Source organism: Vespa crabro, chromosome 3 (assembly GCF_910589235.1).
Source record: "Vespa crabro chromosome 3, iyVesCrab1.2, whole genome shotgun sequence".
Taxonomy (NCBI): domain Eukaryota; kingdom Metazoa; phylum Arthropoda; class Insecta; order Hymenoptera; family Vespidae; genus Vespa; species Vespa crabro.
The window spans coordinates 7904850-7932661 of NC_060957.1; the positions used below are offsets into that span (position 1 = coordinate 7904850).

General features: G+C 39.8%; 1 protein-coding gene across 8 annotated transcripts in view; it reads left to right on the forward strand.

Moving 5' to 3' along the window:
• The window catches only part of LOC124422829 (nucleolysin TIAR), a 390007-nt gene that overhangs the window by 209342 nt on the left and 152853 nt on the right, over positions 1-27812 (forward strand). Inside the window, exon 1 of one of the 8 annotated variants that reach the window (XM_046959755.1) lies at positions 21348-23149. The exons of 6 other annotated variants lie outside the window; for them this stretch is intronic. Coding sequence is in view for 1 of the 2 variants with exons in the window: in XM_046959758.1 (XP_046815714.1) it covers positions 22993-23149 (157 nt within the window). In the remaining variant the exon portion in view is untranslated. Of the gene's footprint in view, positions 1-21347; positions 23150-27812 lie in introns of those variants that run through there. One more of the 8 variants, XM_046959758.1, reaches the window with a different exon arrangement.

A 27812-nucleotide genomic window follows, 5' to 3' on the forward strand; every position in this document is an offset into this window, starting at 1 on the left:
CCAACGTATGTATATGTATAAAACGTGATCCAAGTTGGTAGTAATATTTCCTTCTTTCGTTTTCATAAAATCATTGCTCTCGAGGAAGGATGGTATTAACATAGAGGCATTGTGAGAATAGAAAGCGAGTGGTATCACGCACGCTCGATCCCGGGTTTCTCTCTTCCAACGATTAGCAGTGGGGCAAAGGTCGGTGGAAACGATGTCGAAGGTACAGACGGTATTCGCCTGCATTCCCCTAGTCCAGCCGTTAATTAATAAAGTACCCCCGTAAACTAACAGTTTTACTGCAGGACCGACAAACTTAATACAAGAGAAACAACTTTTGTTTCTCCGCGTTCAGAGTAACGAAGTCTCTCCCTTTCTCTCTCTCTCTCTCTCTCTCTCTCTCTCTCTCTCTCTCTCTCTTATTTTCTTTCTCTCTTACTCTCTTACGAGCTGGAGCCGAGGCACCAGGCAGATTACTCGTTGCATACTTAAAACCTTAACAACCAGGGCGGTCAGAGGAAATGTTCGTCCCTTTCCTACCGCTTCGTACTGAATTGCAGTCTCTCTCTTTCTCTCTCTCTCTTCCTCTTTCCTTTTTCCCTTTCTTTCTCTCTCTCTCTCTTTCTATCCCTTTTTCCTTTTTCCCTCTCTTTCTCTTTCTCTCATTCGTTGCATATGTACCCGCCCCACTTTCAGAATTTTTCGTCTAACGAAGAAAAACGAAACTAGATTATAGCGAAACGCACTTCGCCGCGCTCAGATGAGACGGGGTGAAAGTTAATAGATGTAATAAGATTACATGAAACTTGAGAATGTCGCGAGCTTAGTCGTAACAGACAGGATGCGGTGCACAGGCGTTTCGACGTTTCGAGGAAGCTACAGAAAACTCTGGAAGCACGGAAATACTGTAATTCGAATTAAAGAGGAAAATAAAAAAAAAAAAAGAGAGAGATGGGAACATCCGACGGAATATTTAAACGCGAGGGAGCCTGAAAGTATCATCGTTTCGTCTAAACACGTCCGATTGGATAGGAAAGTGGTCGAACCTTTTTGAAAAGTATCTTGAACATATTTTAGTTATATTCCAACGTGGCTTCTTTTACTCTTAGAAACGTTTTATTTAAATAAATCGAAAAGAAATTTATTTCCCCTTTTTTTCTTCTTCTTCTTCTTTCAAATAAATTTGAAGGACACTGAAAAAATTGTTTTCGATGAATGTATCCGTTGCACAAAATAATAGCTAGTAAAAAAAAAAAATAAATAAATTTTTAATTCAGCATAATATCCAGACGGAGATCAGAGGGACTAAATTTATAGCAGAAAAGGAGATGGAGGGAGAAGGAGAAAAGGTTGGTCGTTGCTAGCCATGCGACACGGCACGCACCTTTACGAGGAGTTCAACCGCAAGAATGTTGTCTACCAACTCTCCCGATCTTCTCCATCCTTTTTCTCTTTCTCTCTCCTTCCCTGTCTCTCTCGATCTTCTCTACCCTTTTTCTCCCTCTCTGTCTCTCTCTGTCTCTGTCTGTCTCTGTCTCTTTCTCTCTCTCTCTCTCTCTCTCTTCTCTCTCCCTCTCTCTATCTCTCTCTCTACAGTTACTCCCCAAATATCATGAACATAGCAATGGTGGTAGTGTTGAAGCTGCTACTGGCGATGCCGACTCTGCCAGGCTTGTTTTTCGAGGTGCTTTCATTACGCGTGCCATAGCCGCATTCGCGATTAAACCGCTGAGTTATGCGCATCTGCATTTTTAGCGTGCCGGTCCTGTGTCGTCACTCGGTCATCGCACCTCTCTTTTTATTATGTTTCTCTTTTTCATTCTTTTATTTTTATTTTACCCCAATGGTGTACCGCGCGCGTACTATTTATTTCATTTCCTCTACGCTACACCAAAAATCTACCCTCACTCAGCTAGAAAATTTCTTTTTTATCCTAGATATTACAGACTCGCAGCGTTGCTCTCTAACGATGTTCTCTCCCCTCATGATAAATAATCGAACGTGTCCTCTCTCTCTCTCTCTCTCTCTCTCTCTCTCTCTCTCTCACTCACTCTCTCTTTTTTTATGCCTGCGGTGTTCCTCGACAAAATGTATCGACCCTTCGATGGTCCCCAATGGGCAATACGTTCGTTGCGTATACATGGGTGCCAATGTATATATATGTAGAATACATTCTAACACGATAGCCGTGTTTACTCGTAACATTTTATATGCGCCATTAATAATACCATTATGGTGTATGATTTCGAAAAGGCCCGATTTCTCGTTATAATGAATTTAAAGCAAAAAACATATGGATTCATCATGCGAATCAGTATATATATATATATATATATATGTATAAAATTATCATTCTGGGAAACGATCCATTATTTGTACTTATAATTTTTTTCAGAAAAGACAGACAAATTATCAATGGTGAAAAATTTCGTTAAATACTCTGATAGTTCCCGTTTGTTGTTAAATTTTCAATTCGGATGATATTATTTCAATTTATTTCTTTTTGATTTTTTAATAACAGAAAAGATTAGAACGATATTAATCCCAATCGTTTTAATGAGCAAACGAGTTTCACGGACGATCGAGTAACGGACCACGAAACTTTGGTGGACAATTGGGCTCAGTTGTTATTCGGGAAATGCTTAATTAAATTAACAAATTAGCGCTCGGATACCGGTGCAGCTAATAACGCAATTCGGAATCGCGGTGGCTGGTGCATTCAAAACGGTTACTGTGCTTCCATGCGGTACCGACCAAAAGGGACCTAATTAGTAATTTAACGAAATAATAATGTACTCTTCATCGGACAAAACAGCTGCGTTGTTGATACGCCAGCAATTTTAGCAACTCCGTGCTTGCATCTCTTTCTATTTTATTTACAGTTTATTCACTTGCCGAAACATTTTTTCTCTTTTTCTTTCTCTTTCTCTCCATGTGTGTATCTTTCACGAATGGTATATCGTATACATCGCTTTTTTAAAGGATACCAAGTATGTACTTCCACCTTTTGCCCTTTTTTTTCTTTTATACAACCGATCGGCGTTTAATGTTGTAAATTTTAAACCTTTCCCTGGTTCCCAACGATTTCGAATTTCTTTTTCTCTGGCAAAAATCAACATACCACTAAATTTATTCGTAGAGAACTCGCGACGAATTCATGGTATAGGGTGAGTAAAAAGCTTATATTAACGAGCAGTTTAATATCCGTTCTCACCACAGCGGGAGCTCATAATGCATCCGATTGAAAAGCTTTCCGGCAAATAATGTTAAAGCATAACGCGAGCACGCTATTAACTATCGAAATATATATATATATATATATATATATATATATATATATATTATTTGTCTATCTATATATGTATACATATATGTATACATATAAATATATAAATATTTTATCATTCATTAAAATTAAATGCGCGAACACGCAGAATTCGAACAAGGAAATAATTATTCTTTTCTATTCACTTTCTCGCCTTTAAACAAACAAAAATGTATTAGAAATTGTAAAGCCCTACTTTTAAGATGGTCTTCTCAACGAAGATAGCGCGATTCGCGATATTCTACCTTATTAATAAACCATTTCTGAATAAATGATCCCCCCGCGGCGTTCGAAGATCGATAGTTCCACCGATCGAGAAAGAGAGTGGAAGATAGTGGAGGGATGGGAGAGGAGGTGGATGATACGATATGATAGGAACGTGAAGTAAGGGATGCAAAAAGGGAAGAACGGTAGAGTAGTACAGGTGTGTAAGCATGATAGAAATTGCCGATGGAAGAAGATGCGCTCGTGCGAGAAGATAGCGATATTGAGTACGGCAGAGAAGGCGCTGCCGGCGAACAAGGAAAATGGAAGGAAAGGGGGAAGATGGGAATAGGTAGTAAGGTAAAAGTAAGCGGTCTCGTCGGCGAACTTGGAAAACGTTCTTCCAAAGAGCTGGTATATCTGTGAGCGTATATCTGTGTATATGCGTGTATATGTGTGTGTGTGTGTACATGAGAAGGAGATAGAAGATATCAAATCGAAACGCGTAAGACGAAGACGAAAGAAGAATCCTCGCGTTGTAGAATACGCAGCCGCAGGGACTATCGCTAAAATATTGTTAGAAAATAACGGAACGGAATGGAAAAAGCGAGCGAGAGAGAAAGACGACTTCGACTGGTGAGAGGCGGGGACGAGGGAGGAGCGTGCGTTATATGGGGGAGGGGGAAGGGGTTAGAGGAAAGAGGGACGCTTTTCGAACGTCGAAAGAAAAATACGTGTAGAAACGTATCGAAAGCTTCGATAGTAGGAAAATGTTGAAGAGTGTGGAGAACGCGTGGATAGAAAAGAGGAAGGAGAAGAAAGGAGGAAGTAGAAACAGGGGGGTGGGCAGGTGTGTGTGGGCATTGCGAGTTGGGTATACAAGTTTCACCGACGCGTTCTTATTTTCTAAACAAACACACCGCCACAGCGATTCCCTTCGGTAAATGGTGTATTTTTAAAATAGCTACAATTCCTAGCAGTACGGCGGCATGCCGCACGTGCACTCGCGTACGCCTCTACAAGCGTGTTTTTGTGTTTGTCTGTTTGCTCGTCAATGCAATGTTCTTATGTGTGTATCTACAACACGCTAACGGCATAACCATAGAAGAACTTTTCGCTGCTATTGGAATTTGAAAGCGGGTGTATTGGGACCAATAATGAATTGTCAACAGATAATGCGGTAGACGACTTTCTTATTTCACTTTATCCATTTCTTCTTCCTGGAGGAATAACTTTCTTAAAATGTCCGTCGGGCTTTTGCCTTTAATAGAACCCTTCCCCCATTTTCTATCCCGTTTTATATTAAACATTCATTTCGAATTCGAGAGGAATCGCCTCTTTTCTCTTCTTATTCGATAGCACAAGGTTTTCATTTTCTAGTTCGCCGTTAGAACCTTTCGATTTCTTTTGAAAAGATATGATAGATATTTACGACGAGAAATTATTAAATGTCGTGACATGAAGTATAGAGCAATTCATTGAAAAATCCAGTGGGATGCATTTCTCTCTTTCTCTCTCTCTCTCTCTCTCTCTCTCTCTCTTTCCCTCTTCTTATTTTTTCAAGCTCAATACATTATTTTTTGCTGTAGCAGAAATAATATCTCCGGCATATTATTCATCGTTACATGAGCAATTATCGTATTCATTTAGCTTATTATTTGTCTGGCAAATTATTTAATCGCCCCAGGTTCGACTCTCTGTTTCGAATTTATAAAAAAAAGGGGTAACGAAAATATAACAAAAGCCGTAGTCCGCGTATTCACCCTAGGGCGATTTCAACTTACAAATCGAGGTCGCTCTACCACAAAAACCGGCGAATGGCAAGAGAATATGACGAGTAGTTTTTGATTTTCGATAATAACAGGTATCTATCTACATCTATCTACTCAGTATCGTGATGGTAAGTTGTTATTACGATCGTTTTTCCATGGTACGTTCATTGTGAGTAAAAAATATAATGTTTTATTCTTTAATTAATTTTTTATTTTTCATTAAAAATTCGATACTCTTTCACGTGGTTTAACCTCAAAAACGAATAGCGATCAACGTATAAGCGACTTTATCTTTTTATTATTATCGTGCTACGATAGATCAAGAAAGAATTTTTATTAAATTAATTAATTGAGGTATTTCTAATAAATGAGACAACGAGAGAGCGAGCCATTTTCATACATTGTAATATCGGCTTCGCTTTCCTCCTCAGTGAGATCGACGCGTGGTAGGAAGAGTAGCTCTCGGCTCATTCGCCATTTTCACTTCCATCGAGCGAGATTCGAGAGAAAGGACTCGAGGAAAGACGCGAAGGATCTTTCGAGCGTCAAAGAGAAAAATGTCGAGTTGGACACGAGAATATTCTAATATTTCTGTCTCGCGAATTTACATACGACAGTGTGAGAATTTCTTGCGCTTGGATGGGTGGGACAAAGACGAGAAAATGTATAGCGAAAAAAGAGAAAGAGAGAAAGATAAGGTGATGTGGAAAATGAAACAAGATGAAAAGAGATAGAAAGAGATAGGAAGATGCACGCATAGAGATAGATATAAGAGAGAAGATTCATGTAGCCGAACGTGCATTGGCGAGGCAAAGAGAGGATTCAGTATGAGGGCCGTGAATAAAAAGTTGCAAGTTGCAACACCCCGTGACACACAATGGCCTGCAAACAGAGAATGAGAGAGAGAGAGAGAGAGAGAGAGAGAGAGAGAGAGAGAGAGAGGAACGCAGAGATCAGGAGTTAACCCCCACTACAGCGACGGTGGGCGCATTGCGCAAAACCCTCTGTAAGGGAGGGATACCAACGTTACTCTCTTCCTCCTTTCCTCTCAACCCTCTCCGTACTATTCCTCCCTTCCATCCAAACTATGTTCCCCATACACGAGTACCACCACCTTCTCCCACCACTTTCTCGGCCACTACCGTTTGCCCATTCAAATATACCCTTTCTCCCTTTCTTTCTCTTTATATCCTTTTACTCCATCCACTGATTTTTTTTACTCTCTCCCTTACCGTTTCTCCACACAGAACTCCACCACTTCGGCTTCCTTCTCCCTTCTCCCATCTTCTCTTTTTTTCACCCCTTTTCACACCTAATTGGGCATTTTGTGCTGCACTGGCCGAGATATTATCGCGGTAATAGCCGTACGAAGCGTCGGCCTACGGGTCTCGACACAATGGCGCAATTCTACTGCTATTCTTCCTCTTTTTCTCTCTCTCTCTCTCTCTCTCTCTCTTTCTCTTTTTCCTCTTCTGTATATCCTCTTTCGTTACAGTCTACCACACTTCGCTCGGTATTATTCCCCTCGTCGTTTTCCTATTGCATTCTTCGTCGAGCTCATCCAATTCGAATTGAATGAGCTCGTCGAGATTCATCGATATAGCCTCCTAAGAAGATTCTCGAGGTTGAAGTGATATCAATGCAAGTTCTTTTCTCTTTTCGATAAAATCTGACGAATTATTCGTTTTATAAGTCGAAGGTCGTAGGAAATTGTATTTTCCATTAAGCCAACGGCACCACCTTTCTTCTTATTCTTAGAACGATACACGATACGAAGGGTGAAGTTTAGAGTTTCCTCATGCATTTACCCCATTAATATAAATTATGAAGCGTCCCCCCGGGATAACCCTCCATTGGATGCCTATATAGAACACGGCTTGCCATTAAGAAACCTTGGGATTTACCCTCTTGCACAATATACTCTACTCCTGTTCTTTGCGTTTTTACGGTCACACTGCTTTTTTCTCAGCGGATGTCGCTCTTGTGAATCTTCATAAAAGAAGCTTCGCTTATTACACGATCGTTTTTACAATTTGCATTAGTTTAATGGAAATGCAATTTTTCTATGCATATAATACAGATCGATATTATCTATCTGAATAGATAAGTCTCGAATTATCACATATTCTTTAATGTCAATTAATTGCGAAGATATCAAGACAGAAATAACAATAACGAGTTAAGTTTATAGAACGATAACTTCGAAATAGATATTCAGTATTTCCATGAACATATCTTGCCTTTATAAATCGTCCGAGCAAATAGAGCGAAGAGAGAAAGAGCCGTAGAGAAAGAGAGAGAAAGAGAGAAGGGAAGAGAGAAGGGAAGAGAGAGAGAGTGAGAGAGAGAGAGAGAGAGAGAGTGAAAGAGAGAGAGAGAGAATATCGTTCTTGGTAAGAGAGACCATCCCAACAAGGACCGGAGATTGCCGTTTTCAGCTAATTTCTCCACTATCTTTGGCAGCCGATATATGATCGTCTGCGTTGGGTTTCGTGTGTAAGCATTCGTTAGCATAAAGGAACCACGGCTAACCTCTGACCCGTATCGCGACATTATCGGCCCTCTGGCGTGGTCGTTAACGGGCGTAACTGTAATTGAACTGGGAGAGAGGGAGGCGGCAGTGGCTCTCACCTCCTTGCATTTGTTACGCTCTTCTTCCCTTTCAATACAATCTACTCGCTCGGACGATCTTTATAACGATCATCAAAGATTTTATTATCGATAGATCTTTAACATCGTCAGGATCAATATTTCTCAAGATAATGAGTTGACAGTTGAAATCGTATATTCTAAAGAATTTAACTTAGTCAATAAATGCTTAAAAATATTTTAAGTAAGTGAAACAAATTAAAAATTTATCTTCGTACAAATACTTTCTAACATCGATTTTTGATTGTCTCAATATTACAAATGATCTTCTATCGAAATATTAGAAATTATCAATGTTCGAACAATAAGATCAAATCGAGAATCACTGCTCCTCTTCAAATACATTAGCATGTGCTTCACGGGTAGTCCCAGGTTGACTCGCTGCTTGTCAGTCCAGTAAATTTATTGAGAAACGACGAAACTTCCTTTTACTTTCTTCTTGTGAAACGTCTTCAATGATTTTCTGCCAAGAATAAAAGGCAATATCTAGAAGGATAGAAAACCATCGTTTCTCGGGAGAGCAAACTCCATTCTCTCTCTCTCTCTCTCTCTCTCTCTCTCTCTATTTATCTATCTCTCTCTCTCTCTCTCTCTCTCTCTCTATTTATCTATCTCTCTCTCTCTCTTTCTTTATATTTCCCTTTCTATCTTTCTGCAGTGGTTTCGTTCGTGGGCGGAAGCGCGGATTGCTTCTGAAACCGGCACGAGGCACTCGACGGTTTCTAGTTCTTACCCAGGAACTAACTTTCCAGTCTTTAGACCGTTCTCTCATTTAGCTTCTCCGCTTAACGTCTTTGAGCATTATTACCCATCTTCTACCATGCGGTTTCAAACACACCTCCACCCTCACTCTCACTCCCACCCTCACTCACTTCATTCATCCCTTTCTCTCACTCTATCGTTCCTACAAATACACGCAACCTCGAGCCACGTCTCTACGACTTTCAGTCTTCGCCTTATTCCTCCTCTCTTTTTCTTCACAATCCTATTTTTCGTACATTCAAATTTATCCAGTCAAATTCCCTGGCTCATACAATTCTGTGCGGTATTTCCCTAAGTTTCCTATAATACGAGGCCAGTTTTAAGAATCACAGAATGCAGCTTTAATATTAGGAAGAAGTTCATCCTCGAGGAAAACCCTGTCATCGGTCCCGAAGCGATTCGTTCGGAGTCCTTTTTTTTCTTCCTTTTTTTTTTTTAACATCACAGAATATCACCTTGCAAATTGTTCTGTCAGGAAGAACATCGCCGAAAAAGAAAGCTCTCTTAGTCCATGAGATCAGCTTGTGAGCCCTATCTCACGTAGCCGACAGCGATTTGTTGAAAGTAGAAGAAGGGATGTTGAAAAGTACGAGTAAGTATTGAGTTAGGATCGTTAATCTTTAATATTGCTTGAAATCTCTCTTAAAGTTAAAACTATCTTTCTGTATAGGTATATGTGTTCTCGTACGTTAGTGAACGTGTGATCGTGCACGTATATGAAGACAGAATACGAGAGTATCTCTCATGTCTCAGACTGATAATGGGCCAAGCTAAAGCTACGAGCTAGGAAGGTAGACGAGAAGGAATAATTTAAATGTTAAAGCCAGTCCGCCTTGGCGTCTTTGTTTTAGCTAATCCTTACATTTTTAGTACGCTCGAATTATTCGAGATATTATGTATGACATACGAAAGAATAGTGGGGATAGAAGGATGAGGCAAGACGGAAGAAGAAAACACCGAAGGAATAACCGGATACCAAGTAAAATAAATAACAAAAACGTATATGTAATCTAAAACGGACTACCCCGTTTTATCCCTTTATTAGTTGCTCAACGTTTGCGACGTAAATATTGACTAAACAGGTGGAGAACCGAGATTTTCGTTCCTCGATAATTATCTAATTTAGTTCGTCGATGATATAGCTTTGGAATCTTATCTCTCTTGATAATAGAGAATGGTAATAAAGAGAAGAACTAAAGATTGGAGAAATCAGGAAATAAATGTCAGGTGGTTGAAAATGATAGTCGAGTAGAAGAAGAATTTGTTGATACAAGGACTAGAAAGAGAGAGAGAGTGTGTGTGTGTGTGTATAGAATACACGTGCTTAATGGGGAGAGCTCGCGAATAGCTTCAAGGAAACTTCTCGAAATATCACTTCGCTGGTCCCTAAACCAACCAACGCAACGGCCGGTATTCCTGTTGGAAGCGGAATAATATCAGCTGGAGGGGTAGCGTAGCAATTTCATTACCGTAACCACTGGGTACCCAGGCATTCGTGTGCAACCGACAATGCCCCGTGCACGTTTATGGAAGGGACAGCCTATACGCGAGATTACACGACTGTTCAAGTATAGCCGGCGAACGCTCCTGCTAATTCACCCGAGAGCCTGGGAAACTCCGTCGAGGAACGTACAGACGAGCGAACCGTATCGAAGCTAACTCTCCTGAGAGGGCCGAAACGTTCGTGCTCGCCGGATACGTTCTCTCTTCTCTCTCTCTCTCTCTCTCTCTCTCCCTTTCTCTCTCTCTCTCTCTATCTCCTCCCTCATCTACTCTCGACGTCTCCAAATGCGTAATTACAGAGTCACGCGTCATGCGTTTTGTTTGGGAAAGGAAGGAGCTCGTTTAAACAAGAAATTCCATTAAGATTTATCGTTCTTGTTTGATCGATTGTCTTGGAATATTCCTCCAATGAAGTCAGAAAGATCTATGAGAGAACAAATTGCACAATCTATCTAATAAGATGATTATCAATTTTAATAAGTTATCATTCGTAAATCCCATGTTTTACGACTTTAATTGCAAATTCATTAAAATCGATAACAGGGATACATATAAAATTTATCTTGAACCAATCGAATTCGATTAAAATGCTCGAGAAAATATTATCTCCAATACATGTCCGACATGTATCGGACAATAACTAGGGATATCTGAATAATAGTACGAAGCATCTGTCACGGAGAAAACGAGATATCTTTGTAGTATTTCCAAGGTAGGAAAAGAAAATGTCGTGCTTAAACTTGAAGAAAACGGAAACAGAGAGAGAGAGAGAGAGAGAGAGAGAGAGAGAGAGAGAGAGAGAGAGAGAGAGAGAGAAGGAAATAGAGAAAGAGAAATAAAGAGAGAAAAGAGGTAATGAAAGAAAAGTGTAGGACTTTAATTAGGTTCGCTCGAGCCAGGAACAAGCCCAGGGTTGACAAACTACCCTCAACGACCGGCGTCCTTCCGCGTCTCTCTTCCGTTAACTTAAGGTGGAACGGTGTTTTCTGAGGACGGTCTTGGCACAGGGTGTAGCGTCAGTGGACCCCCCCATCATCTCCTAATAAGACCCCAGCTTCTCTCTTATTTAGCTGGACCTTTTTTAGGGTAGAAAAGGCAGTAAATTGCGTAACGCTACCTCGAAATTGCTCGTTCCTTCGCTTTGTCTCTCTGTCCTCCTTTGCCCGTGAGCAAAACCAGAGACGGGAGGAAAGTACGATTTCCACTGGCGGACACTATGATACGAGAGAGCATAGCGCAAACTTGGAATAAGAAATGCTTGAGAGATCTCTCTGCTCTGAATTACCCGGCCATCGCTAGCTAATATTTTCACCTCTCTCTCTCTCTCTCTCTCTCTCTCTCTCTCTCTCTCCCTCTCTCTCTGTCTCTCTCTCTTTCTCTCTATCTCTGTCTATATCTCTGTCTCTATCTCTTCTTCTTCTTCTTCTTCTTCTTCTTCTTCATCTGTATCTCTCTTTCTTCTCCCTACAATTTTCTGGATTAGCATCAATATTAAGGTTTATTATTATGCGACAAAATTCAGCCAGTATATACAGGAATATTCTTGTTGGATAAGGAACGACGTTTTCTTAGGTTCACCATGAGGCAAGAGTCAGTCATGTCAAACATTTCCAAGCGAATATATGTACCTATATCACGTAGACGGACTACGCGTTAGATGGAGTAACTTACACGAAACTTTGCACTCTACTTGATTGTTATTACCACGTTAAGTGTTGCCTATATAAGACTCGTGTGATCTGGAATTATCGTTAAAGGGAAATGTTATCTAACCCGTTAAAATTTGTTAGAGAGCTTAACTGACCGCGGGAATATTAAAAAAGACATGATAGATGGAATAGTAGAAAAAGTTTTGGTGGAAAAATTTTTCATTGTTATTGAAAACACTTGCGCGCTTTTTCATATATTACGAATATCTAACAAACTTGGCATATTTTCCACGATTCGTCAAGAAATCCTAGTTAGGAATTAAAAGTTTTCCTAATATTAGGAAAATAGTTTGGAATTCAGCCTTCTTCATTCTCATTGAAATGTGATAGTAGAAATAATGCCATAGATAAATAAAGAGATAACTTAAGAAGAGCGGAAACAGCGGCGGTAGCGATAAGAAAAACTAAAAATATAAGCGAGTGGAGAAAAAAACTTAGTCTCTGAAATGGTGAACAGTGCCAAGGTGGAAAGGCCTCTGGCGATTAATAACATTTATGATGAAAGAAACTCGTCAACGTTTTAAGAGAAAATGAATTTCTATTACGTACATACTTGGTATCCTTCTTTCTGCTTTTCTTACCTTCGACTCACTTTTTTTTCTTCTTTCTTCTTCACTTCTTTCTGTTTCTTTTTTCTTTTCTCGTTGTAGACTCGTCGTAGAACGTGAAATGCAAGACGGATCATTATCCTCTCTGTTTACCTTGTAAGATCAATTTTCAGACATTCAAAATGGATACTACATTGTTTTAATACGAACGATAATAGGTACTTAGCAGAGCGCTAAAGTAGTTCGTATAAAGGACAAGTCCGACACAATCGAATTGCATCATCGTGTATCTGTAACTAATGAGATAATAGAATCTGATTAATAATACTCAGGAGTAATATAGAGCTCTTAATCGAACATAATTAGATTCCAGAAGGACTCGTCCCAATTTACGACGTTATAGAGAAGGCCTATCGAGATAAACATATATGAAAGTGGACATTAATCGGTCTTTTTCATCGATGTTAATCTATTTTGAAACGAATGGCCAATTTTTATCTCTTCATTATTATCTTTTGCCCTGTTATCATAACTGGTGTTCTGTTACACGTCAATTAATATAGATCGCCTTGGGACGTAAAGTATTAGCATAATAATTTATGGTTAAAAGGACCCTATCTACGATATTTGTACTGCATTATTAATAATTATTTTATGCTCATATAAATGCAAGCATAATGTTTATATCATAACGAATGCACAGGAATAATTAAAAACGATCAATCGATCGAGAGATCTTGCTTTCTTCGATAAAATCATAGCTCACCGAATAGATCATAGTCGATCTGTAAGAAAACATGGAATAGAAACATCTCTGGTGCATATCCCGAAGCTATTCCGACGTTCTCTCCTTCCTTTCTTTGCTCCCCATTCCCTAAAAGTCCTCGGGCGTTGTTGGAAAATATTTCATGTTCAGTTAATTAGCGTAAGACAAACAGGCGAAAGTTACGGTCTTCGCTTGCGTAGTAAAAGGTGCTCTTTTTCCCTTTCCGTTTACCTTCATTCCGTTTCACTGTCACTGCGAGGTAAATAATAGCGTCCAGACATGTTTTAATTTTTCACTGGCTCGTTCGTCGGCACACGTATGGACGCGGAATAGAAAGAAGATCGTAGCTATTTCGTCTGCCCTCGCCGGTGATGCCACATAGACATGGAACATGTATTCTTTTTTTCTTTTCCCACTTCCCACTGAGAATGGATCGTGACAAAAGAAAAGAAAAGGAAAATAAAGGAAGAAAAAGAATAGAACAAACGACCAAGCAATATGATATTTCACATATCGAAATATGAGTTCCGAAAATTTGTCTTGAACAACGATGAAATTTGGTTTGATGGAAAATCGGAGAGGAGAATGTCGAAGAGAGAGGTAGAAGGAGATAAAGGTTAACTATATAGATATATATATATATATATATCGGAAGAAAAGAGGGCAGGATAGAATACGCTCTTCCTATGAATAAGTTGATAGAGTTCTATCGTCGATGGGTGCGCGGTTACGAATTAGTATATCAGCACCGTTGCCCGATTCGCCGATATCTAGTTGGTCCGCACTATGGTCGGTAAAGCAAACGTAAAGCTGAATTGCCAACCGCACGGACTACGGTAGACCACAGTAGCATAATAACCGAGAGTAATGCATGAATTATTGACTGCTTCCTATCTCGCCAACACCAATACGAGTGCACATAAATGTAGAGATAGAGAGATAGACTTTAGAGAGAAAGGGAAAGAGAAAGACAAGGGTAGAGAGAGAGAGAGAGAGAGAGAGAGAGAGAAAGAGGTAGAGTGAGAGAGACATCTACAAGGAAAGGATTCTAGCATGCGCGTGTGCACCTATTCCTAGTCAGCCTTTGTATACACCTCTGTATTAAATGCTTTCATATACGTAGATTAGCTGCTGTCTGACTCGCTAGCCTAGCCGTACGTCATACGTGAACGTAGTACGACTGTGCGTGAAACACGTTAACTCTGTATCACGCACGTTAGTTGAGAACTTATCCTGAATATCGGGAGGAAGGATCCACGTAGGTAAGTTGCTTGTACTAACGCGTCTTCGATCGTCAAACATTGCCCTATATATACTAACATTTATTATAGTAACGTGTTCGTCAATATTCATTACTTGTAAGAGATTTAAATCCTACCGAGTTTCACCGTCAATTTAAATTTGACCATTGTACTTACTTAATTTTTCAGAAACGTTTTTTATGTTCTCAGTAATCTCTGTTTTATTGGCAATTCAAAAAAAAAAAATGAATGATTAGAATTTTCAGATAATTCATGTTGGAAATATTCTTCTGGAAATATATCGAACATTTTCTCAACTCGTTGCTTCGACACTCGACACTCGAAGATCGACTCATCTGTCATACGTAAGCAGACTTCAAACGGAGAATAGTATTCTCTTTAGTTCATCGTTTGCTTAATTTGCATACTTACTATGATCATTTGTACAAGTCAAAAGTCCTTAAGACACAATGGATCGATATTCTAAGAAAGAATTTCTGACATTTATTCCTATCCTTACAATCTGTTCTTTTCGTACTGATAATTACTTGATAAAGGAAGTAATATTTAAAAGAAGTAATAAAACTTTCGTATAAGGATATAAGGATTAAAGGAAGATCGAAAGTGTCTTGCTTCATATACCGTGACAATTATCTAATGATGCTAGAGCTTAGCACCATGCAAACGTATTTCCTCCTTAGAGGATAAGTAAAAGACAAGATGGAAGTTATTCGGGCGAGAAGGTACAGAGAGAGAGAGAGAGAGAGAGAGAGTGAAAGAGAGAGGGAGGGAGAGAGAGAGAGAGAGACGAGGCTTACGTCGTAACTTTTGGAGAAAAGACGTGGTGTAGTTTGAGAAGATACCGGAGATAGAGATAGATAAAGAGATGGATAGATGAATAGAGAGATAAGGTTAGACAGAGAGAAAGAGATATAGAATAGAAGGAGTAGAAAAAGGAAGAAAGATCAAGTAGAAGAAAGATGGCAAGAGAAACGAGAGAGTTCAACCTCTTAATTAGCTGCAATTACCGCAACATAGCAATGTCGAGTGAATCGCCTGAGGCTCATCCTTTGTCCTCCCATCTTCCATCGGTGTTAAACTCACTCGTTCCTTCTCCCTCTCCCTCTCTTTCTCCCTCTCTCTCTCTCTCATTCTCTCTTTCTGCCTCTCTTTCTCTCTCTCTTTCACCCTCTCTCTCTTTCTCTCTCTCTTTCACCCTCTCTCTCTTTCACTCTCTTCCTCTTTCTCTCTCTCTTTCACTCTCTTCTCCCTCTCTCTCTTTCTCTCCTCCTTTCTTACTTTCTCCTTCTCTCTCTCTTTCTCTACCTTTTGCCCCTCTGAGATCTTTTCCTGTGGTTGCCCCCTCTGGCGAGCTTCATCTCCGGGTGTTGCGAAAGAGCCAATTTGCGATGAGATTCAAACTAATATGCGGAAAATAAAAATCAACCGGGCGATGCGACTCGATCTTTCTTCATCTTATCCCTATCTTTTTTTTTGTCTTTCCTCTTTTCATTTATTTGTATTTGCTAATGTATAATCATGATGAAATAATGTAAAAAGGGCATATGATATAAAAAAGTCATTCGAGAAATAGGTACGCAAAACTTTTCATTCGTTTCGATTTCAAAAGTAGAATAATGAAGAATCTTGTCAGTTCTAATGATGTATTCCGTAACAAGCAAAAACTTTGACAGGTAATCGTTTTTTTCCTCCTCGAATAGTCGGTTCTCTCTCTCTCTCTCTTTCGTACTTTCTCTTTCTCTCTCTCTTTTTCTCTCTCTCTCTTTTTCTCTCTCTCTCTCTTTCTCCCCCTCTCTTGTAATTCATTTATACGATTCACGATGTTTTTTAAATGAAAAAAAACGCACGTAAACGTGAATGAAAAGAAAGAAAGCTTGGGAAATGTTCTCTTACCTATTTCATCAGACTTTTCGCCTGCGGTCGAACAAACATCTAACGATGAATGCGCACGGATGAGGAAGATAACGAGGAAGCTTGTCCGATACAAAAGGAAAGAACTTATTTCGGTGTTTCGTTAGCTACCGATATTTTCTAATAGCATAATAAAGACGGGCCGAACAACGTCGGCAATAAGAAAAAAATCATAACGTATTTTGTTCCCCTATTGAATTATAGTTCAATGAAAAATAACATAAGAAAGATAGAGATAGAAGTAATGTATAGAAAAATAAACGTACATGTATTAACTATAATGAACGCTTAATATCCTGTTAATTGGATTATCGAGATAATTAAATTCCTAACAATAACGGAGATCGATCGATCGTAACAAAGGAAATTGATAAAACACACTTTTTCATAATCATCGAAAGGATCTCTCATCTGTAACAAAATCTACTTTTTATTTGCTCTATATCTTTCGAAGATTCTACACCTTGAACCGTAGTTTATTGTACCATGAGAATGAACGATTAATCGATCAGATCGGAGTGTCGTTTATTTTTATATAAACTTACTTTACTGTTTGCAATTTAACGAGCGTGCATTCAAGGAAAGAGTCAATTGAAGAGAAAAGTCATCTGCATATATTAATTATTGACATATATAAAATATATCGACATTTGACTTATTTATGAATAAGCTACGGCAAAAAGTCGTAGATAGGATTTTCCAATAGACGCGATAGATCTCTCGAGACAGGTGGATCGTTTCTTGGCTATTCTATGCCAATGGCTCATAGATTCTCTGTGGTCGGGTACACGTCACTACATACACGTTCCCCATGTCAGTTTATCCTGACTGCTACCTTCCAGCCGACGACTCCCTTCTATATCCACCCTCACAAACGGAATTATTTATGAGCTTGAACATGAGCCAAAGCTCGTCCGTAAGACACTAAGACGTTTCTTGATGCTACTTGCATTCTCTCAGTATCTAGATCAAAAATAGCCTCGATGTTTGCGCTCTCTTTCTATATATATATATATATATATATATATATATTTGAATTCGACCCTAATCGCTTCTCCATCATTGGAGAATCCATCATTTGGATTTTGATTAAATAATGAAACGAAAAAAAAAGGAATAGATCAAAAGAAAAAACTTGATTAGATTTTTCTCTTACAATACTACAGAATACAAGTTTTTGCGATATTGTTTCGTTAAAAAAGAAAAAGAAATTAAACTAGATTAAACTATTGAGAGGGACATGTAATTTTATTTAATTTTTAAATGGACTATTCGTAAGATAGAAATTCGACTATCGCATAAAGTTTGGTTTACAGTTTGTATCATTGTGCACTTCATGGAAAATTGGTAACTGTACGTAAAACGCAAAAGAAATGTGCCATGCGTATATCAAATCTATTTTAATTTGTTCATCGGCGATAAAGCCAATTTTTGTTTTATAAAAATATCAATAACTAAAGATAAAAAAGTAAGTAATCCTTCTCTTTTATACCGTTATTTTATCGTAATTAAAATATTCGAACTAAATAAAAAAAGATTCCGATTTCCTTTCGACCAGGATACTTCGCTTAGCTTTAAAATAGAAATCTTTTAGAATGGGAAAAGCCAAAGATGGAGGATAAGGAAAGAAAAGTCCGATTCGTAGTTATCTTCATCGAATACTAATCAAACTCGATGTACGATCAGTATGCTTCTCGGGTTCGTTCAATCAAGAAACGTTCGATAAAAAGGCAGAATACATCATTGGTAGTGGCTCGCGCTAATAGGTCACTGCGGTTCTCTCAGCCTAACTGGAGAGAAATAAAAGTAGCGCAAGTTCCTCGTCGAGCTCCTCTCCTGGCCGTGCATCAATGTTACCGAAAGGAGGAAGAAATCCTTTCGGTATTCGGTCAAAGGGGTAGCATCGCAATCACTCTAGTTCGATTTACTACCAGCGAGGGGCGCCACTTAATGGATCAGTAGATACGGTCTGCGTCAGGTCAGACCGGGCCGCGTTCCACTTCGGAACGCGTATCTCTTCGTACCACTTCGGCTCGAATCGCTGCGACTCGTTTCTCCCGTTCGTTTCTATATATCTATGTATGTACATACGTACATATGTATGTATGTACGACTCCAAGAAAAATGCTCCTCTGGGAATACCTAAGTCACTAAGGCGAAGCATAGAAAAAACTTTTCTAAATGGACCCAACGATGCGCCTACTCCCGTTCTATTAACTTCTCCCGCTTGGTAAATACACATCGGGGAAATGATAATTAATGTTAACCCGTTACGTTCTTTTCGAATTCCTCCTCATTTCGACTTTCTGTGTTTTAACTCAGAATGATAATGGATAGCGTCAAACGAGTGATTTGATTTAACAATCAGCTCGAAATGAGAGACTTTCGAGGCTTCACTAGATTGTAATTTGCATTGAATAACGTTCGATTAAAATTCGATGGAAATAATAGGGAAAATATCTCGTGTTTTTGTTTCTCTCTCTCTCTCTCTCTCTTTCTCTCTCTTTTTCTCTCTCTTTTTCTCTTTCATAAACATATGCACGCATAGTTATAATACCATTCGGGGGAATGAAATCGAACGTAAAACACAAATCGGTAGATATGCTGAGAAAATTTATGCAGTCTGCATTCTTATGCAAGTATCCGGATCAGTCGATCGTTCGCAACGCGTATCTCTCGAAACATGTAGAAATACATCCAACGCATTTATGTGCGATTAATTCCCAGGTACGCTTCCACTTTAACATTTAATTTCTATCAATTTGGAGTCACTGAGCTTATCTCACTCCCTCTATCTATCTGCTCTCTCTCTTTCTTTCTCTCTCTCTCTCTCTCTTTCTCTCTCTCTCTCTCTCTTTCTCTCTCTTTCTCTCTCTTTCTCTCTCTCTCTCTCTCTTTCTCTCTCTTTCTCTCAATCCCTCGTATAACATTTTACAGGAATGTGGTCGCCAAACCGCGTGGTATACTTGTGTTTCAACGGACGACAACATTTGGGATGGTAACCCACGATAATATAATTAAATTCCACGAGTATCGTGTTGATTAAAGTACGACTTCGTATGTGTAACAAAAGCAATCGTACGATATAGAACAGAACGAGCTAGCTGTAAAAATCGATACACTTCCTTCGGTGAAAAACTATTCTCGACATAAGAGGCGATCGGTATTCGACAAGAGTACGATCTCCCGCTCCTTTCTCTACTACAACATTGGATTCGACAGGCATATCCTATTTCTCTTGTAGAGAAAAGAAAAAGTACACTTCCTCTCCTCCGTCATTGTTCTCTACGGAGAGATAGAATTTTTTTCCAAAGCTTTTAGCCACCCTAATAGATCACCATGCGGTTAGAAAAACCTCGTCCGTTATAAACGTAACCACTGTTTTATTATTAACGTCGCCAGGCTTTTTTTATTTTTTTATTTTGCATTCGTTTTATCTCTTTTTCTCTTTTTCTTTGCTTGCTTTCATTCTCAAGCTTTATAAAAATAAAATGTGTCATTCTTCTACATAGTCAGCTATAGTCCGACATACGATCGATGTACAAAGTAAGACCGCGAACTGCTTTAGAGTTGATGCATGCGTCCAACGGTGAAACGTCGCTAACGTCGGCATAATAACGTTATCAAAATTATGAAATAGATGAAGGTATGATAATGGAGAGTAAAGAGATTAGTTATTTTTATATAGCTCAGACATTGCAATGTATCTATTTTTTCTTTCCCTTTCTTCTTTCCTTTTCTGTCTCTCTCTCTCTCTCTCTCTCTCTCTCTCTCTCTCTCTCTCTCTCTCTCTCTCTCTCTCTCTCTCTCTCTTTCTCTCTCTTCCTATCTTTCTCTCTCCCTCTTTTAAAAAAATTTTTCATATAACGTTCAATCAAAGAGCATTCTCTGCTTAACAAAGGGCTATTACAATAATGACCGCACTTTTATTTTAAATAAACTCAACAAAAGTCAAGCGATCGTATTCCCGTCCGCGCAAGTCATTCCAGTCGTGGAAATAAATCCGTAAGATTATAAAAATACAAGATAAATAACCCCTTATTAACCGTGCAACGGGCATAAAATAAGAACCTCTTTGTCATTCACCGCGTCAAAGTATGCAGACCCGTAAATAATCGACCTACTCAGCGAACGCCTTTAACGAGGCTTAATGCTCGGATTCGTACAATGTTCGCCTAGTGTCTTTTTCTTAAATGTTCAACGTAGCGAACGTAAAAGCTTAGCTCGCTTAAAACATCTTATTCGTGTATTTTAAATTGCGATCAGCAAAAATCCAAAAAATTATTAAATAAAAATAACAAAAGTTATTTCGTACATAGCACGGATAAACGAAAAGATAGGCTTTTTGAGAAACGGAGAAGAAAAAAATTGAGGTAGGGGGGACCTCGTGAAAACGCGGAGAGTCTAAAGAGTGTAAGGCTAGCTTGAAAAGCTCGTAACCTATCGCGCGTGGCGCATTGTATCGTTCGGATATTGCTTCCATTTTTCATACGACACGTGTTCGAATAGAAGTAATCGTAGGCGATGTGGGCGGTCGGCCACAGACCCTCTCCCCCTTTTGCTCGATAGTAAGGATCGTCGAAGCGTAATCGATGTTTAAAAAAGGTTCGCTGAAAGGAAATACGATCTTTTTGTGAAAGGGTAGAAAAAAAAAATAAAAGAGATTTGAAGAATGAGACGAAATAATGAAAATATTTTTATTTGAAATCATTACTAATTTTTCAGTAACAATTACGTCAGGCAGAAAGAGAGAGAGAGAGAGAGAGAGAGAGAGAGAGAGAGATGAAGATAAATTTAATGTTATAATAAAAAAAAAAAAATATGACAATTATAAAAGTGTAAAAAAAGATATTAAAGTAAATACAATAATGTATAAAGTTTATATGTGTCCGAAAGAGAGGGAGAGAGAGAAAGAGAGAGAGAGAGAGAGAGAGAGAGAGAGAGAGAGAGAGATGGAGCGTAGGTGCCGCGACGACGGTGGGCAAGCGACTGGCGGTTCGCGTCTTAGCTCGTGCGATTCCGCGGACGCTCGGGAACGCCGGCGCCTCTGGGCGTCGCGACGGCGGGCGTCCAGGGCTGGCAGGCTGGCAAGCAGGCAAAGGCAGGCGTCCCTTCGCGCTCTCCCCGCCAGACGAGTTCCGACTCTACGCTCGGCCGGACGTGACGTAACGCGCAGCGTGGAGAGCGTTGAGAACGCCGCCGCCGTTGTCCTCCTCGTCCTCGCTCTCTCTGTCGTCCTCCACGTAGTTCGTCACCGTCGTTTTCCTTCTCCTCGTCTCGGAAATTGTCGTCATTCTCCTTCGCGCGAATATAGCCTTCTTCGTTCATCGTTTATCCGTCTCTTTATCTTGGTCTTCGTCTTCGTCAACGCTTTTTTTTTACATTTTTCTTTATCTCTTTACCTCAGTCCAACGAAGAAAATTTTAAACAAACGAACCGGTCCATCTTCTCGTTTTTATCAGCGTCAATTTTTCGTACTGGTGTTTGTTTTACTTTCTTGAGTGTCCCTATTCTACGAGAAAGAAAGGAGCAAACGAAAGTATAACGAAATAAAGAAGAAGACAGAGGAGGAAGAAGAAAAAGGATAAAGGAAAAAAGAAGAGTGTCGGATACATCGTGAGAATAATTTTTGGTGACACGCGCGCGCCTTCAAGGCGCGTAGTAACCGCGTGCGCTAACGTAAACCTTGACGTTTCGCGAATGAGAAGAGTGACGTGAGAAGAAAATAGAAGAAGAAGAAAGAAGAGGAAGTGTTCTCGTTTCTGAAGAAATCCTATTCACTATGTTATTATCTTGAATTCTGAATCACGTGCGAGCGATCGAAGAAAAGAAGAGAACGAAAGAGGGGGAGAGAGGGATAGAGAGAAAGAGAGAAAGAGAGAGAGAGAGAGAGAGAGAGAGAGAAAGGGAAAAACAGAGAGACAGAGAAATAAACTTTGATGCGTGACATTTCTTCTCGTGTTTATTCAAGCGATTCGAGGCGGAGATATTTCGAAAGAGACGACATCTCGAAGAAAGGAAGAAATCGCGAGAACAGCCGGCGCGGCGTCGTCACCAAACGCAAATGTCAAAAGCTGGCGGAATCGAGGAGAACGACGGTGCTACGAAAACGAGCAAAGTAATGTCCCGAGGAAGTGGCTCGATCATCGCGATTCGCTTCGAGTCGCGATAAAACAAACGGTGACGCGAAAAAGGGGGGATAATATGCAGTGGTGAATAGTCGTTTATCGTGTACGACGAAACGCCGTAAAACAACGTGTCGTTTAGCTCGAAAATAGGAAACAAACGAGAAGGATCCTCGGAAAACGTGTTATGGTGTTCATTGTAGGACAGCGACACTAGTTTGATCGAGATATTAAAAGAAAGATCAAGGAGAAAGAGATAAAGAAGTCTCTTTATCGTTAAAAAAAAAAAAAAAAAAAAAACGAATAAAAATAAAGAAATAAGAAATAACTTATAAAAAAAATAAGAAGATTCATTTCTTCGTTTTTCGATCTCCTAAGATCGAAGAAGCATCTCTGTGTCGGTGTCACGTGACGCTCGATCGTCAAGAATCGTTGCGACGAGAGAGGCGCGACGCACCGATCACGAAGATGCTCACCATGTCGACCTTGATGATGCCCACCACGATGACGACCATGACGAATCCTGGACCGATACCGGCGCACAGCGTGCCGCAGAAGATAGAACCGCCTAAGTTGACAGCCGCAGCCACTCTCGCTCACACGACCACAGCTGCCAACAAATCAGGTGCCCATTTTTTTATTTCTCTTTTCCGTCGCGTTTTTTCTAATGGCTTTTTTCTCTCTTTCTTCTATAATTCGTTTCATGCTTTTTACAAAATCTCACGAATTTTCTCTCTCTCTCTCTCTCTCTCTCTCTCTCTCTCTCTCTCTCTCTTTGTACAATATTTTGAATTTTGTTCTCATAGAATGAACGTGCTTTCAGAATTTCTGTCTCTGTCTCTCTCTCTCTCTCTCTCTCTCTCTCTCTCTCTTTCTCTCTCTTTCGTAATTATTTCGCTAATACTTCGACCGTATCCATTTATGTATTATACGTAAATACATAGATACGTTCTTTCGAACATTATTCTAACCGATTAGTACGTAAATGATTTTACTTGAAATATCGTGCTCGTCATTATTTCAAAGCTCAGGGAGCTCTCCTCTTTGTCAACGCGAGCTCTCCTCTTAACGGCAGATCACGTTAATGAGATTTAATGCTTCCGCGCACGCGCAAGCGAACGCGGGACGATCGTTCGTAAAAGGAAATAATTGATAAAGTCGTTAAAAGCTACACGATACGATCCTTTATCCGGGAAACGATACGATCGAAGTTTACATCGAGCTCGGAACAATTGCGGAGGTCTGACATCGAGAGGAAAAGAGGAAAACGTAGAAGGAGGGAAAAAGGGAAAGAGAAAGAGACAACGACGACGACAACGACGATACGAAGAGGATGAGGAGGAGGATGGTTTTATTCGAGGATAAATTCCACCTCTCGTAAATGTCCTCATCGCTCCGAATACGTTCGATCTCTTTTTCCTTCGCGAGTGTCGCACCAAAAATCGTCGACTTTAGCGATTTTTATTTCTTTTTATTTCATACATACTATTCCGATACTTTTACCCACGAAACTACCGCAATTCTGTGTTCCAATTTCAGCGGTCATAAAAGAAATGCTAACTTCTTGTAGGATATGAGAGACTGAAACGAAGAGAGGAAAAAAGAATGGAAAGAGAAAGAGAGAGAGAGAGAGAAAGAGAAAGAGAGGGAAAGAAAGAGTATGGTGAGGATGTAGAAACGTAGCAAGGCCGGTTGATCTGTATGTGACCCACGTAGAAATTCGAATGGACCCTGTCTCCTCTCTCTTCTCTTTCTCTCTCTCTCTCTCTCTCTTTCTTTCTCTGTCTTCCATCTGCTCTTTCTAAGATTCATACGAAAATATTGACGTTGTACCTAAAGAAATTAATTATTCCACGTGCATGCTCCTTTCACCGTCGATTAGCGGGTAATGGTACTTCTTGCTTCGTGCTAAATTACGAATTAAAAAGTCTCGTCAAAAAGATCGCCTTCTATTCTCCATCCATCCTTGAAAAACGGGAGTGAGATAGAAAAGGGAAATAAAAAAAAAAGAAAGAAAGAAAGAAAGACAAAAAAAAACGAGAATTCTACCATCTCGACTACATCTTCTCGCACGTAGAAGTAGACTTTGGCGTCGATCTCGAGAACTCGAAGAGAAAAGAACATGGACGTGGATCAAGAAGAAAAGAAAAGAAATAGTAGAGAAGAAAAATAAAAGAAGAAGAAACGGTAAGGCGGTGCCTCAGCGATGGAAGAAACTGGAGGAGAAAAAAAAGTTATAATCATAGACATGAGGAAAAGACATCGTTAATGGTAGAAACAAGGTTGGCAAAGATCCAGGGTGATTTTTAGTCGCACTAAGCGCCACTCTCATCGCTGCTTTCTCGCACCACCAAAAGAAAGCCTTTCCTACCCTTTCCTTTTCTCTCTCTCTCTCTCTCTCTCTCTCTCTCTCTTTCTCTCGTTTTTTTCCTTCGAATCGAACCATGATAGAAAACTTAAGTCAAAATAGAAGGAAAGAGAAAAAGAGAGAGAGAGAGAGAGAGAGAGAGAGAGAGAGAGAGAGACAAAAATAGAAATTGTCGTATACAGCGAATCGTATATCGTGTTGTCACCAAGATAAGTGGATTCCATCGAGTTCTCGTACATAACTACATATGTATATCCAATAATAACCCTTCCATAATAAGAGAAGCTTAATAATGTTTAATATCTCATAAGTAAAAGTCAATAACTAAATGAGATAGGAGAATATAAGAGATGTTAGTATGAATGCACGAGGCACTACCATTATTGCATCTCTCTAAGATCACGCTGGAATATCGCTTTTATCCACGTACATATGTGTGATCTATAAGACGGAGAACGAATACATAGAGAACGAATAAGTAAGAGAGATAGAAATAGATAGATAGATAAACAGATAGAGAGAAAGGGAAAGAGAAGATAGAGAGAGAGAGAGCCACTGCCAATAGGGCAATCCCTGGCCGCGCACACTTAGCACGTACTAACTATAGTTACCGTTACATCGCGGGGTCTACGTGTCGTGGGAGCGTAACAAGGGCGCAAGTCCCGGCACCGTGCCACTTTGCCACGTATACTACCTGCGTGGTATGCACGTTAGCCTACGTGGGCGAGAGTGGATGCATGGAATTTATCGAAGACCACCGCCGGCCGTCACGGCATTTGCCCTAACTCTCCCCTCCCCTCCTAGCACTCCTTACCACCACCATCCACCCTCACGATTACTACTATCTATCCGGGGATCAATTCGACTAATTGCTTACGGATAAAAGCACTCGCACGTCTTACAGAATCGAAGGATTTCTTTCCCCTCTGGCTTTATTCCTTATTTTCTCTTTTCTTAATCGTCTGGCAAAAATATACATAGGCACAAACAGTATCTTTGTCGTTCATCCATCGTTGTCGTTCTCATTTTCTTCTCAGTCTCGGAGCTTTCCCAGCGTTGTTTCGATAAAAAGAGGGTATGTAGAAAAAGATAGAGAAAGAGAGAGAGAGAGAGAGAGAGAGAGAGAGAGAGAGATAAATAGGTTTTTCTCAAGGAAACGTTATCTCCGAATTAAGAGGAGTGTCCTACCCGACTGGGATATCGTGTCTTGAGTGTTTCGTAGTGGTGCGCAAGAAAATTGTCCCATCGACGAATAGAAAGGGACGAGTGGTCCAGAGTAAAAAGTCAATTTTCGGATAGATTGCCATTGGCCTAGGATACTTGAATAAACTAGGTCAACGAATTCTGAAGTTAAAAGAAAATAGAAACGCAAATAGTGACTATGTAGAAAGAGAGGGAAGATTTTTAGTATAAATTATTATTATTCGGCTTTCAAGTAAATCGGAAATTCTTAGATAAAATAGAAAAAAAAGATTTAAAAAATCTCAGAGTATCAACACGTTCCATCGAATCTTTGATCTTTCGACAGAATGGAAAGAAAGTTTCTTCTGCATAACTCGAATGGACAAAGTTAAACGAGTGTAACGAATTGAATGTGAGAGGTAGCAATCTTAAGATTCTCAACTTTTTCTTTTTCGAACTTGTAACAGGTTCTCTCGCTCTCTTTCTCTCTCTCTCTCTCTCTTTCTCTCTCCCTCCCACCTTCTCTCTCACTCTCTCGTACACATACATACACACATATTCACCCATATAGAAGTCCAATTGATTTTTCCAATCCCTCTCGTAGAGAATGCAAACCCCCCGTTGCCACATTCTCTCCTTCTCATCCATGGATCCCCCTAGTATATAGATCCGACGCAGCTAAAGGGTAAGTGCTCGTAAAGTTGTTTGTCTGCTCGATATACTGTAATAGCGAGGAGGCCGCCATTAGCGGGCGAAATTCGTTTAAACGCAATTCGAGAACATCGTAATCCGCAAATTGAATCGAGAGAGGGAACTCTAGCCTTTTTAACGTCGTCTACCAGCGTCAGCGTATGCAAACTTACGGGAGGAGGATCGAATAGAGGATGAGAGGAGAAAGAGTGGTGAGGGAGATCGGCCCTCCGGCGTTAACATTTTTCGTTGTTACTCCTTAATGCCGTTGTCTCCTTTTTCTCCGTTAATATCCAATACAAGCAGAAACGCATTAAACAAGAGTATAGAATAGAGATACATTAAAGAAGTGCTACGGAACATCGAAGGGGAATAATATTTTGAGCTTTTATCGGATTCTCCTTTTTTGATAAATCAAATTCGAATTTACGAACCGAATGCGCTCACCTATTCCATTTTGTCTCCTCTTTCGTCATTGTAAAACATTATCGTCACATGTTAACATCGTTCCTTTGAAATGCGAGATACGTGTACAATATTTCATTTGATGGACGAGAAGTACATATATATAGATACTTTTTTTCCCTCCCCCTTTAAGTATAATACTCGAAATCATTTATCTCTCATTTCCAAGCAAATCCGAAGGGGGACGCACAAATGGAAACATATTTTCCCCGATTATGATAAAATGAAAAGAGAGAAAAGATGAAAAGAAGTGGAAGTTGAAAAAGAAGAAAGAAGAAGAGAACGAGAATGGTGCAAGCGATGGATAGCTTTAGCTTCGGTTTCATGATGAGGTTACCGAAGTTTAGTCCACAGATTCAATTTTAGTTGGCGCGCCAGGCCGCGCCACGACCATCGCCAGGCCACTCAATGCCACGTAGGTACCTCAGAGGGGTGGTTACTAACCCTCTTTCTATATTCATCCATCCTTCCGCCTTTACCTCTTCCTCCCTCGCTCTTTCCAAATCTCCATTCTCTCTAAAGACCTTCTGCCAACGAAGATTCGAGGCCACTTCATTCAACCATTCGCAACTTTCCACTGTTT